This window comes from Rhinolophus sinicus, linkage group LG01, assembly GCF_036562045.2.
Source record: "Rhinolophus sinicus isolate RSC01 linkage group LG01, ASM3656204v1, whole genome shotgun sequence".
Lineage (NCBI taxonomy): Eukaryota > Metazoa > Chordata > Mammalia > Chiroptera > Rhinolophidae > Rhinolophus > Rhinolophus sinicus.
Genome location: NC_133751.1, coordinates 117,726,803 through 117,741,302, shown reverse-complemented (window position 1 = coordinate 117,741,302; position 14,500 = coordinate 117,726,803). Strand labels below are relative to the sequence as shown.

The window sequence follows — 14,500 nt, the reverse complement described above, 5'->3', positions numbered from 1 at the left end:
TGTACATAACAAAATGAAAACAAAACCTACAGCTTTAGCTCATCTGACTCCTGTGGAAGGGACACGTGGCTGAGTTAGGCGGCTAAACCATTTTGGTATCAAATTACAGTGTGTATTCTTATTTTGGTATTTATTCTTTTCTACTTCTTTGTAAGCTACAAGCTTTAACTAGAATCACTAGGAGAAGGCAAGGAGAACAGTGAACAGTGGGCATTTCAGAGAATGAAAGACTACTTAAGGCAACAGCAAATTTAACGTAACAGATCTTTATTAGGCCCTCTTTCGGAATTCAGAAATAAAAATGTTAGCCTACTCTATTTTTAGAATTAAAATTTAGCCTGTCATCACTTGGCCTACGTAGTGACATCACTTAAATATAGTGACTAAAGACACCTTGAGGCTGCAAGTCAGAAGACCAAAGGTCTAGCCCTGTTTCTGCGTAACCTTGGGTAAGTTATTCCACTTCTATGTGACTCAGTTTCCTTAAAAGGAAATGACTGGTATTGATCTTCCTCAAGGAATAGTGTGTGAAGCCAGAAGGTGCAGCAAGAAAGATTGCAGAACATCCGAGTGATACGACCCTGTACTACTGAGACAGGTAAAGAGGGAGACAGCAGGAAGAGAACAGAAAGCCATCTGTAAAAACAGTGCAGCCAAACATGGACTGAGTTAAACAACAACAAAAAAGACAAGGTGAGCTTTCTAATGACAACCCCGTGTCTTAAAAAAAGAAGAAAAAAAAATAGATCCAGTAAGAATCAGGGGCTTTTAACAAGGGTGACAAAACAATTAATTCCATGGGGATTCCAAAAGTTTTTTCAACAACTGGTGCTGGGACAACTGGATAGCCATCTGCAAAAGAACAAAGTTAGGCCCCTACCTCACACCATATAATATAGAGGCATATCTCAGATATATTGTAGGTTTAGTTCCAGACCACCACAATAAAGCTACACGCACTATCATAATAAAATTAATCGTAATCTTTTTGCTGGTGGAGGGTCTTGCCTTGAATTTGTAAGAAAGATGACATCTGTGAAGCACAATAAAGTGGGGTGCAATAAAACGAGGTCTGCCTGTACAAAATTAACTCAAAATGAATCAAAGACCATTATGAGAGCTGAACTATAAAAATTCTTAGAAGAAAACATAGGCATAAATCTTCTTTACCTTGAATTGGGCAATGGTTTCCTAGATATGACATCGAAAGTACAAGTAACAAAAGAAAAAATGGGTGACCCTGGACATCATCACATTAAAAACTCTTGTGTTTCAAAGGACATCATCAGCAAAGTGAAGACAACCCCTAGGATGGGAGAAAATTTTTACAAATCATGTATCTGATAAAGGACCTATCTCTAGAATATACAAAGAACTCACAGAACTCAATAATAAAAAGGCAAATAACCCAATTTAAAATGGGCAAAGGATCTGGATAGACATTTCTCCAAAGAAGATATACAAATAGCCAATAAGCACATGAAAAACATACTCAACATCATTAGCCATCAATGAAATGTAAATCAAAACCACCATGAGATACCACTGCACACCCACTAGGATGTTATAATAAAAAAGATAGACAATAGCAAGAGTTGGTGAGGATTTGGAGAAACTGGAAGCCTCAGGCACTGTTGATGGGAACGTAAAATGGTACATCTCCTTTGGAAAACACTCTGGAATTACTGAAAAAGTTAAACATACAGTCACTGTATGACCCAGCAATTCCACTCGTGTGTATATTCCCAGGAGAAATAAAAACACATGTGTACATAACAATTTGTACAAATATGTTTATAGCAGCATTACTCATAAAAGCCAAAAAATAGAAACAACTCAAATGCCCATCAGGCGACGAATGGATAAACAAGAGGTGGCACGTCCATAGAATGAACTATTACTCAGCTATAGAAAAGGACTGAAGTACTGATATGTGTTCAGCATGGATGGCCCCAGAGAACATTATGCTCAGTCAAAGAAGCTCGTCACAAAAGGCCACCTAGTGTATGATTCCATATATATAAAATGTCCAGAATAGGTAAATCTATATAAAAGTGAATTCATGGTTGCCTAGGACTAGGGAGTTGGGGGGAAAGTGGGAGAGTGATTACTAAAGGATACAGGTTTTCTTTGGGGGGTAAGGAAAATGTTCTAAAATTGATTATGGTCATTCTGTGAATTTCCTAAAAACCACTGAATTGTACAACAGAAATGGGTAAACTGCATGGTATGTAAATTATAGCTCAATAAAGCTGTCATCGGCAGTTCTTTCCCCTCCAAAAACGGAATCAGGAGCCTGTCTTTACTCTGTAGGAACATCACACCTGTTATCCCAACATAATTGTGAATAGAGCCTGTTCACTCTCAAAAGTGCCCTGGTTTGTATAATAAATTCATGTTATTACCCTATCGCTAAGTGTTATCAGGAAAGTGGCTTTGCCCCCCGGGCCTTCAGTTTCCCCAACTGCATGACAAGGTCTTCCTAGTTCCCACCATCTCTGACCCTGGCACTACATCCCCCAAAGGCTCCACTTTAAAAGCAACCTGTTCAGTGGGTCACAGGGCTGAGGTGGCCACCATGCTTTGGAAGATAAACCTAAATTAGCAAAGAGGTGAAGCTCTGGGCCGGTGTAGATCACTGGGTCCCGAGAAACAGAGGCAAGAGAGACTACGAGTAATTCTTGAGTCTACCAGTTACTGATATTCAAATTCCCTCATATTTAGGCCACTAAGAAAGGTATTCCAATCATGCCAAGGCAGGCAAAATGCTCTAACCAAATCCTCTACAAAGGAAAAAAGATAAACACTTAAATGGGGGCCCTCACAGACAATACAACGTCCTAGGAAACTTGGCAGCTTTGGCAGTGGTTAACCAAGGTCTTCGCTAAATGGGATTTGGTGAGTCCATCCAAGAGAGCCAAGTATGACAGTCAAGGCCATCTAATCTTTCAGTGTAATGCTCATTTCCTGGTCCTCCGTACCCATGATTGCTAGGAAATAAAAGTATACCAAAGGAGCTCAAAAGGAACCATTTTGTTCTCATCCTTTATAGTCATGAGAATGTGTCTAAAAATAGTCTTTCTGTCCTCCCCCCGCTCTCCCACGGGACTGAGAACAGGTCTGTGTGGCAGGCGCTACACACATGGTGGCGTCCCCCACACCAATGCAGTGAGATGATCCCTGGGCTTTGCAGTGGCAGAGCCTTAGAAACCAAGTAAAGAAGACACAGCATAAACGCCACTCCCATCAATCCAAGAACAGTACAGACATGCTCACCAGCGGAGTCATCAGGAAGGGAACCCAACACGAAGACAGGAGATGGTGGCAAATCACCCTAATTGGTCAGTAGTCTTGGTCATGGAACCAGTTACCAGAGAAGGTGAAGGTTTGGGGTGAGGCAGAGCTTTGTCTGAGGCAGGAGAGTGGTCAGAAGGAAGCAATACAGATGGCATCAGGATACCCAGTGAACTAGCCTCCAACTAAGGGAGACGGGGGTTTCAGAGAATATGCCCCCACTGTTTGCGTCTTCAGAACGGCAGGGCTGGGGAAAGACCAAGGAACCTCTCAAACACTGGAGGCCAAGAGGAAGGAAGAGAGGAGCCACTGGCTTTCTGCATGCTGGAGACCCTGCATCCGCGGGTTTCTGCTGGTTGTTGGTCTGTGGCTTTCATAGACCGGGCAAGGTCACTGCTAGCCGCAGCTGGCCCGGGGAGGCTACAGCTTACAGCGGTGCGATTTCTACATCCAAGGGGCTGGGAGGTGGAGGCAGCTGCTCGTTCTACTTCTGCTCAGAGGCCACATTTCAGGATGATGTGGTAGCCGTCACTGCTCTCGGCTGCAAGAGAGAAACACTGGGCATTTTCCAGGAAGAACGGCACGCTGCCGCGGCATCTGGGATCACAGAAGGCATGGTAGGAGGGTACCACAGAAGCCCTGCGGTGAATATTGGCAGCCACCACAGAATAAGGCTGCACAGAGCCAAGTGTGCTGACAAAAGCAGAGATGTCAACACATACTTTTGCACCTGCCCATGTTAAGTTTCTTTCTAACAACCGTTCTTTCCACCACAGCCCTAGGCCCAAGGACTAAAGGACCTACGCTCAAGGAGGACCTGGACAAACTGTGATTCCTGGGGAGTCACGGCCCCCAGACCCCATCACAGCGCAGAGTCTAAGAGCAGTCAGAGGGCTTTTGTTCTGACAGAGCCCATACACTGACCTGCCTGGCCCTAAGCAAGGTCTTGTCTGGTCTTTCCTTTCTCCTGGCCCATGAGTTATTTCTCAGATCCCTTCCTCATGAAGGCCCTTTGTGTCCCACCCCTCCCCACACCCCTCCCCAGGATCCCAGTCCACTAGGCCTGCAGACTCAGCCGCTGTATTCCATGCTTGCTCTTCCTGGAGATCCACGTTTTAGTAAAACTCAAATGCATCCTATGTCTACTTGGCATTGAGTTCATGGAGAATACACTGTCTGGCCAGGATTTCCCTTTCAGAAGTGACTTTGGGGCGAATCTAAATAATTCCCACATTCCAAGGCTTCACAGGGAGTTTGTGTTTCTCTTTTCCACAGGACATTCCCACGTAACAATCTAGCGAGGGGACACCATGCTGGTAGGCCCATGCCACTCACTACGTTACTGGGGCGAGGAGGGGGGCAGCTAACATACTTCAATTAAACAAGAAAGCCGGGGACGGCTTTACCTTTTAAGGTACTGAGGGTAAAACAGGATTCATCTTGGAAATTCTGCACCATCTGAAAGGCAACAGAGAGACCATGTCCTTTCAACAATGAATTCATAATACGAAAAGGCTCAGCGATCAGGAGTCAGCCACTCACAGCCGTCAGAAGTGAGTTGCCATGTTTACACAAATGCAGGACAACGTGATGCTTAACTTGCACTAAGAAAATGTGATACAAAATAAATGTACAAAATGATTACAATTTTAAGTAACAAAAACTAAATGTAAAAGAAGCCTGGAACAAAATCAAGATGTTAACATTTAATATGGGACTAATTTTTGTTTGCTTTTTCCTAGTTACTGGGTCTTGCAGTCCCCATAACAGACACATTACAGGAGCATGTATGTGATGGTAGCAACAGAAAAAAAACTAAAGTGCTATAAAAACAAACAAACTGGGTAATTAGTAGGCTCAGCCTATCAGAGTCCTAGGAGGACCACATATAAACAGAGTGCCACTCCCTGTGTCTACACATGTGGCAGGCGTCAAGATTACTCACCAGCCACCTCTCTGGAGTTCCCATTTTTATTAAGTACCCAGTGACCTTGGACAAGTCAACCTGTTTTCTTTCTGTCTCCATGCCCTATCTGTAAAATGGGACTGTTTCGATAATAAAAAATATAACCAAGATGTACAGCGAGGGGAGCTGGCATCACTACTGGTGGGGCGTGAATCTGTGTAACCACGTTACAGAATTGTCCATGGGTCCCATAAACATGACCATGACCATCTGTCGCATAGGAAGACACCCTGGATAGACCACGTGTCCACACAAAGCACACCTCCAAGTGCTTAGTGCAGCACTGTCCGTAAGACTGAAAACCCGCAACAGCCCCCATGTCACTCAATAATAGGAGCGTGAACAAACTGTGACCTAACCACTTTGCTTTCAGCAGTGCCAATGACCTCCAGCGGCACACCTCAATATGCGTACAAAAAGTTACAGAAGAATACACTATTATCCCACTTATACAGTCTTAAAATAGGCAAAACTAGCCAATATATTGAGGAGGAACAAGGAAATAATTAATATAAAATTCAGACCAGCAGGTGGAGGGGTAGGTTGGACTATGGAATTAGCCTGTAAAGGGGCTTCTACTGTGTTTCCCCAAAAAAAAGACGTAGCCAGACCATCAGCTCTAATGCGTCTTTTGGAGCAAAAATTAATATAAGACCCTATATTATATTATATTATATTATATTATATTATATTATATTTATTATATTATATTAGACCCGGTCTTATATTATAGTAAAATAAGACCGGATCTTATACTAATTTTTCTCCAAAAGGCGCATTAGAGCTGATGGTCCAGCTAGGTCTTATTTTTGGGGAAACATAAACTATATTAACCTGAGTGCAGGTATTGGGTACTTTAAATATTCTTTAAACTATACAAGTAAGTTTTATATATTCTTTGCATATGTATGCTGTATTTCACAATATAAGTGGAAAGAGGAAGAAAAATACAAATATATACATAAACATACACACCACACTCACACACTAGCCAACATGACAGCAAAACCCCTTTCCAATTTAAAAAAGTGCAACCCATATTTTACTGCCTGCTCTGGATTACTGTCCCAAATCCTGCAAATGCACCCCCCTGTGGACCCCTGTCCCTCTCTGCAGGGCCTAATGACGCGTGAAGTACATTATTCTATACTGCTGGGCTGCTCCCTCTAGACTCTTGGCAGCCCAGCCACTTGGGCATGCAGAGCCCTAAGCAGAGCCCACACGGGCTTAATCAGTAACTCCCTTGTTTAATTAAGTGCCCTTGCACCGCAGGGGCTGTTCCGCGGCTGGCCGGGCTGCCTCCAGTGCTCCGGGCAATTAAGAACCAAAGGTTTCCAATTGATTTGGGGTTACGAGGCAAGGAGACTTCAGGGAATAAGAATCGCCTACTTAGCTGAGGTGGCATTTGAGTTCTGTTCTCTGCTTCACTTGCTTAACTGCCTACTCTTGAGGGCACAGGGCAAGCTGGGGAAGGAACTTCCTTCAGGGACCCATGAAACTGCAAGGGTTCCGCACATTCTTGGCTTTTGTCTTCATAGAAGGAAGTCATTCTGAATTGCAAAGTGACAAGTTTTCCATGCCATAACAACAACCCACCGCTCGGGGCGATTTCACCTTCCTGGCTACTCTAAAGCAAGTTCTCAGGTCTGGAACCCGGGGCTTCATTTTCTCTATCTGTGAAATGGGGGGGTAAAAAAGAAAATAGCTGCATTCGATTTGAACATAATGATATGGAAGGAATTCTGAACCCGTGACAAAAATAGCAAGTTGCAATAAATGTACAGCTGGATCTCTGTTGTGTGGTTTAAAAAGCCGCACCCACACACACTCAGGCACATAACGGACATGTGCACAAAAATTTATCTGGCAGAATCTCATCAAACTTAATATAAACTCTTCCAGGAAAAGAGAGTGAGGAAGACGAGGGCCTTTCACAATTTGCTTCCGCTGTTCTACCCTGCTTGACTTCTTGCTCTAACTGTGAATTACTTTGTAATTTAAAAGGAAGGGAAATACCAGCTTTCCGACCTCCAGGATGAACTGTCCACAAACTGGAAACTCCCATTTAAGGGGCTCCGGCAAGTGTAATGAGAAGGGGCAATAGGATTATTACTAATAATGACAAATTATGAAATAAACAGACCATTGAAAGCCTTACATTTATACATTGTCAAATGTAAAGGCCTCTCCATCACTTGCGCCCAAAAATAACAAGCGCCTAGCACTATCCGTTATAACATCGGCGGCTTATTTAGCGTCTCCTGGTACCTAACACCGTTTTCTCGTTTTATCTTTACTACAACTTGCTCGATGGGTACAATTATCCTCGTTTTTCAGATGTGGAAACTGAGGCTCAAAGAGGTTAAGTAAATTTGCTCAAGGTCACTCAGCTACTAGGAGTCAGTTCCAGGTGGGGACAGCAGTCCACTTCCGAAACCCACATTTTCTCTACTTCCCCAGCCACCATTCCTGTACCACTTCCTCTATAATCCTCTACACAGAGGCTGTCAGAGTTCCCACAGCTGGCTTAGGGCCTGCTAGGCTCCCATCACCAGCTGTTTATTTTAAAGGCTTCATTTCAGGAGCGGTTGGACAGCCTGCTAGCTCAGAGCTTGGGCTCTGCATCTATCTGGACAACTAGGGTTCCCACCAGAGCTCCACCCTTTACCAGCTGTGTGACCTGGTCAGCCTCACTTAGCCTCTCTGTGCCTCCGTTTCCCACCTGTGAAATGGGATAATCGTAGCCCCACCCCCTGGGGAGGCTGTCAGGATTAACTGAGTCACTAAGTGTGCACTCAGAATAGTAGTGGGGACACAGTAAGATTCAGTAAATGCTCGCACTCCTTACTATTATTATTAAGAGGAGAGGTCCAGGACAGAACAAGCTTACTAAAAGCCTCTGTTCTACAACTTACAGGAATGCCTCAATGTGTCAGCAAACCTAATTAATAACCCTCTCCATAGCCAGGAGTGGGATCAGGTCACTTGAGGACACAGTCCCAGCAGGGCCCTCTGCCAGCGGTTGCTTGTGCCTTACACAGGTCTCGGTGGCAGTGAAAGCCCAGGAAGGCTATGGCACGTCACCATTCGGCAGAGGAGCCCTGTGTTCTCGATGGGGAGCAATCCTCTCCAGGGCCCCACCTCCGGTCCATTTCACTCTTCCCTGGGCCTGCTGTCTGTCCCGGGTGATCACCCTTCTCCCTCTCCTGACTCCTTCAGCCCTCACTGTAAGCACCTGAATGCAGAGGTGCAGTGTGCGCTCCTGGCTCCTGCAGGGCACCTGGCCAAGGGTGGGGTGCAGAGTGGACTCTCGGTGGCTATTCAGAGCCCCGCCCTGGCCTCAGCGCTCTCTCCTTCCCGGCCTCCCGGCAGCCACTGTAGCCGAGAGCAGATGGCATGCGGCATGCAGATGAAACCTGCCTGCCACCTTTAGGCCACAATCATCCCCAACCCCCACAGGGTGCATTTGTGGTGCAGCCTCTGCTGCTCCTGCCAAGAGCCCAGATCCCCAGCACACTGGGGCGGGGAAGCTGGCCGCACTCACCTCGTTGCTGACCACCACGTGGATGCCGGTAGGGCCCTGCCGGTACACTCGGTGGATGTGCTGCGGGGAGATGCTGTACAGGTTGGCAATCTTTTCAATCAGCTCCAGGGTGGTCAGCTCTTCCAAGAAGATGGCGTGGTACACTGCGGAAGGAACCAGGCTTTCTATAGCACAAGTGCCTGCTCTGTAAGGAGCCTGCCCAGCCCCCACCCCCACCGCAAGAGATCAGTCACCTGCTCTTCAGGATGTCGGTGCCCAGCCTGATGCCTCGGGCTCTGGCTGTAATGGGCACGTTTAGAAGCCACATGGCCTCTGTGCGGCCCCTCAACAAGTGAAAAGATGCCAGACTGTGATTCTTTTTCCTGTTTCAGTCTCTTTTGGGGGACTTATGTAAAATGTAGAATTCCTTGATCCATCCGGACCCAGTGACACCCATTTAGGGGTGGAAGCTGGAGGGAGAATGGCTGGCAGAAATCTGTATTTCTAACAAGATTCCAGTGAGGCTGACATGTGACCAGAGGTGCACCTCACTGCAGGAGGGAGGAGAAAATCCTGTGTCCCCTTTCCTTCCTTTCCGCTTTTTAAAGGAATTAGTGGGTGGCTTCAGGGGGCAAAGAGTGAAACTGAAAGATAATAGCTACTTGACAGCAGAAGACAGAGGGTCTAGCACCTGCCCTTTTCCAGAGCACAAATTGTAGTCTGCTCAAGCCCTGTGACCCCAAAGGGAGAAGGGGGGCACTAGCTGTCATCAGCCTATCAGAAGCTAACAGCGACCCTGAGGTTGGAAATGCTTCCTTATACCAAACCCAACCCAGCCAGGAAGGAGCAAACTCCGTGGAAACCCGAGTGGGTTACTCAATGTTCTGTGCCTCGAGTTCCTCAAAATTAAAGCTCAGCTGGGTTACACTATAGGCTCCCGAACTCTCCCCTAAACTAAGGAAACTTTCACCCCAAAAATCTGATCAGAAGCCCAACTTTAAAAGCACGTGCACGTACGTACACACACACACACACACACACACACACACACACACACACAGTAGCTCCCTCTGAAAGGGGTGGCAGAGGCCACAGGGTTCCAGCCATGTGACAGACAGAAGTGCCCTCCCATGAGTTCAAACAGGCTGACCCCCTGTTACATTGTGTTCAGAGAATGTGGTCCCTGTGTGATGGTCCTTCCAGGACCGACTCCAGGCCACTTTCCTAAGATTCCTTCTTATAACAGAATTCTAATTGTTCCCCTTTGGCTAATTTTACTCCTCAAACAAATCAGACTGTTGGCAAAAAAAGAACTAGAAGGATTATAGGCTGGCACCTTTTGCTGTAACCTTTAGTCCCTGACCTTTCCCTGCCCCCAGCTGAGCCTGGCCACCAAGAGTACTTGGAGCTAGAAGAAGGGTGTGTTGGCCACTCCTCTGAATTCCGCTCATCAGAGGCCATGGAGGGGGCGCAGCTGGGGAAAATAAGAGGCTCTAGATCAGGCAAGCCTGGGTTCAAATCCTAACTCTGCCACTCGCTGGAAGCAAGACCCAGGACAATGTACACAGTTCCCGGAGCCTTGGTTGTGGGCACTGCCAGCACCCACATGGCAGGGCCACCACGGCTCAATTACACACTGTGCACAGAGCACCTGCCCTGAGCAAGTGCGTGCACTCAGCTGCCCTTTCCCCGTGTGGGAAACCACGGCACCTGGGGTCTGTCCTGTCCAGGCTAACAGCTGAAAAGCAGGGGGAGGACCTGGACCTCCACCCGAAATGTTCAGAGGCCGGGCTGAGGGCTCAGAAGCCAGCTGCCAGAGTCTAAATGCTTGCATCTGGCTCGGCCACTTACAACACTGTCATCTTGGGCCAGTCAATGGCTCTGTACCTCAGGTTCCCCCACAGTGAAACAATATTAGCAGCAGTTCCTACTATGAGAAGCAAATAAGTGAATGTGTGCCAGCCCTTAGGACAGGGACTGGCTGGGCACTCTTACTGATGCGGGCAATCATACTGATTGGGCATTCCTACTGACCGGCAGAGAGGCAGACAGCGTGTGCCCTCTGCAGACGATACACTGAGCACTGACTACGCAGGTCACGATGGGCAGCTCACCAATCTCTCAGCACTCGCAGGTGCTCAGAAGTAAGCAGCTCCATACGCGTTGTTTCACTGAAACTTGCCACCTCTGCAGGGGAGGTGCTGCTATCTGCATTTTACATGCGTGGGAGCTGACGCACAGGCCCTGGCACCCTGCTCAAGGCCACAGGACCACTAGGTGCACTGGTATAAGGACAGCTGACCTCAGAGCTGAGTCCTCTCTCTCCTCAAACTGCCCCAGAACCGCCAACCCAAAGAAGCCCCATGCCCCTGAGATGCTCTAAGACCCCACAGCTGTGCGCCTTAGCCCTAGCGCAGCAACCCACCCAAATGAAGATTCATCTGGCCGTGAAAAATCACAGGAAACAGCGCTCCTGGGATTACAAACATCCAGTGACACTTGCCACCCACCTGGGAGCCAGAGGCCCAACTCCCAGTGCTACCACAAAGGAGCTCAGCGGCTTTGGAGGACACACCCCCTCTCTGGGCCTGTTTCCCCGGGTGCTGAATAAGTAAACTAGGCCAAACATCCTGGGGGATGCCTTCCACCTGAAACATTTCAATCCCAGGATGACGTTTAGCGACAAATCATCCTGCAAGAATCTAGAGTGAGGCAGATCAGGGGGATGTCCTTAGTGAGACTCGGGTTGTTTCTTGTGTCCCTTTGCTGCCCCCGTAACCGGCCTGGTGGGGGGGCCCCTCACGACTCACCACACAGACTGTTGTCCCCGCTGCCGTCCCGCTTCTGCTGGAGGGGTGCTCGGCTCTGCTCCAGCTCCTGACAGACATAAATGGTCATCTTTGGCCTCACATTCCTGGCAGAAGGAGAGAAAATACATAGCAGGTATGGGGGACCAAGCTCTGGTGCTCCAGAATGTTCCAGAACACAGGGTAGATACAGTAATGGGAAGGACTAGGAGGGAAAAAAAGAAGGTTGCAGGGATGCAGAACGCCTTCCATGGTGGGGGTGGGAGCAAAATTCCAGCCAGGCCAAGAGGGGGCTCTGCCCACAACACGAATCTCAAGCTTTGAAGCACTTTTCAGGGTGATAAGAGCAAACACTTGCTCTGATTTACTCTGCAGCAGGCACCATTCTCAGAACTTTACATGCGTGACTCGCTTCACCCTCACGCCACCTACGTGGGAGCCAGGACCATCACCCTCATTCTGTTGATGAGGAAACAGAGGTTCATGGGGCTTAGGGCTTTCGCCCAGGAGCAAAGCTCCTAAGATGCAGATCTGGGACTCAAACCCAGGCCCTTTCTCTTACTCTAAAACTGTGCTGTCCATGGGCAGTTATTAGAATTTAAATTCATTAGAGTTAATTAAAATTAAAACTCAGTTGGTCAGGCACAGTAACCTCAGATCAAGTGCTCCAACGGCCACATGTGGCAGGGCTGCTGTACTGAACAGCGCACCACAGAACGTTCCCACCATGGCAGGAAGCTCCATCAGACACACTGCTCTACAGTCCCAAAACCTGCTGCGTGAGGCTGAGTAGCCTGGCCAGGCCACGGCTCCCTACAGCAACAGGTAGCTTGAAGCCCGGGACCACGCAAGTGTCTGGCAACCTGCAGAAGTGGCTAAAGGGCCAAGATTCAAAGGCCAAAGCTCTCCAAACTGAGAAGAGGGAGGGGCTTTCAGGCAGGTGTGCTGCAGGTGGCTGCATGTTAGTCACAGCGTCTCACTCACCTGCTAGAGCCGGGCCCACGGCCCTCTCACCGAGACTCCTGCACTCGCCCCAGTGGAGCCCCTTGCCAACTTCCTGTCACACCCTGCCTCCAGCTGGAAACTGATACCCACCTGCCTTTGATGGCGTTGAAGAGCCGGATCCCATCTGCAGGGCCACAGATCTGGACCAAATCATCTCGAGACATCTTTAACAAGTCAGCACCTGGGCAGGTAGGTAAGTGGGGCCACCCGTTATGTGGGACATAAAGAAAAGGCTCCATCCCCAAGCACTTGCAGACCCTTCACCAGGGGTCAGGGTCAGGGGACAGGGAAGAGCTAGCCTCACCTTCAGTAGGCAGCAGACATTCCATGGAGAGAGAAGCAGCAAAGAGCCAAACAACATCAGGTCACAGACCAAGAGATGTCAGAAGCTAAACGACTGGCATTCAAAAAACTCAGCACAACAAACAGGCGTTTACAGAAGCCTTTGCCTGCCCGCTCCTCCCTCTGTACTTTTTATTGGCATATAATGTATGTGCATATCTTTTATGGGTATGTGGCATTGATTGCATGTGCACTTGTCTGTATACAGAATACACAGCTCACTGGATGCGGCCATCCTAAGTACACTGTGCATCCAGTACATAAATCAAGAGGCAGAACATTCCCAGAATCCCGCAGGCCCCTGGCACCAGCCAGGCCCCCAGCTCTGGGGAATCACTGTCCTGACTTCTTACAGTATAGATGAGTTTGGCTTGCTCTTTGAATTTTATGTAAATGGAGTTGAACAGTATGTACTTTTCTATGTCTGGCTCCCTCCCTCCAAGTTCTGTGCAAGGGTTTATTCCTGTTGTGTTGTATGTAGTCATAGACTGTTCATGCCCATTATTAGGTATTATTCACAGCATGAATATACCACAATGCCTGTGTCCACTTCCTGCTGAAGGGCAGCAGCGGTGCTCCCAGCTTGGGACCGTTAGGAGTAAGTCTCTGTGGACATCCTCCGTGGATGCAGTCCATCCTCAAAGGCCAGCGAGGCCCTTAGAGCCTCGTGACCATGTTCACTTCCCCAAAGGTACAAAGATGATACCAGCCTTCTGCTGAAAACGTGCCAATAGCCACCTGGCCTTGAGTCACAATTTCCATCCCTCCTTACCTACCACAGTTAATACATTGTTTTAGGTACAATTCTGTAGGCACAATGGCTCCCTTTCCATTCAAGTAAAAGTCAAAGTCCTCCCGCCTTCCAAGCAGGCCCCTCAGTGCCTCTCTGACCTCACCTCCTCCCGAGTCCACTCAGCCCCAATCCCCTGGGTCCTCCGCTCCATAGCCACACCAGGCAGGTGCCCACCTGGCAGCCTCTGCACTTTCCCTCTGCTTGGAAAGCTAATGCCCCCACCCCCACCCCCAGCACCCACGTAGCTCGATCCCTTGCCTCGTTCCAGCCTTTGCTCATGGCACCTTCTCAGTAAGGCCTACACTGACCACCCTACTCAAGACGATCGCCAGCCCTTCCCTCTCCTCCCCTGTCCAGGACAGGTCAGGCCCTCCTCTGAGCCCACCCACCACACTATATTGAAATGGGTGGTTCCTGTGTCTGCGCTGATTCAAAGCTGCCAGCTCCTAGAGGACGGGGTCGCTGTCCGGCCCTCCCTGCACCTTCTACCTCTAACACAAAGGAAGTTTTTGGAACAGCTATGCTGAAAGATGACTGGGTGCTTTCTGCCCACTACCACAGATGTCCTTGAGAGTCACTTCTCTGATTTTGGTCACATCTTTACTCCCTGTCACTCTGGATTGACTCTACTTGGTGGAAAGGTTTACCCTTGCACGCCACGGTCCCTGGCTCAGGGCTTCTGCCTGACGGACTCATCAGTAAGGACTTCAAAAACCTTTTAAAGAAGGAAGAACCAGCTTTCCCTTCTCACCTGTGGCTTCACTTCCCTC

General features: G+C 48.2%; 1 protein-coding gene across 1 annotated transcript in view; it reads right to left on the bottom strand.

Annotated features, from left to right (window-relative positions):
• Window positions 1-250: 250 nt before the first annotated feature.
• The window catches only part of TFCP2L1 (transcription factor CP2 like 1), a 51,710-nt gene continuing 37,460 nt past the window's right edge, over window positions 251-14,500 (bottom strand). The window contains exons 11-15 of the mRNA XM_019749100.2: window positions 12,686-12,776; window positions 11,594-11,697; window positions 8,805-8,947; window positions 4,701-4,752; window positions 251-3,835 (exon numbers count right to left, since the gene is read on the bottom strand). Of these exons, the coding sequence (XP_019604659.2) occupies window positions 3,789-3,835; window positions 4,701-4,752; window positions 8,805-8,947; window positions 11,594-11,697; window positions 12,686-12,776 (437 nt within the window). The 3' untranslated portion in view covers window positions 251-3,788. The remainder of the gene's footprint in view (window positions 3,836-4,700; window positions 4,753-8,804; window positions 8,948-11,593; window positions 11,698-12,685; window positions 12,777-14,500) is intronic.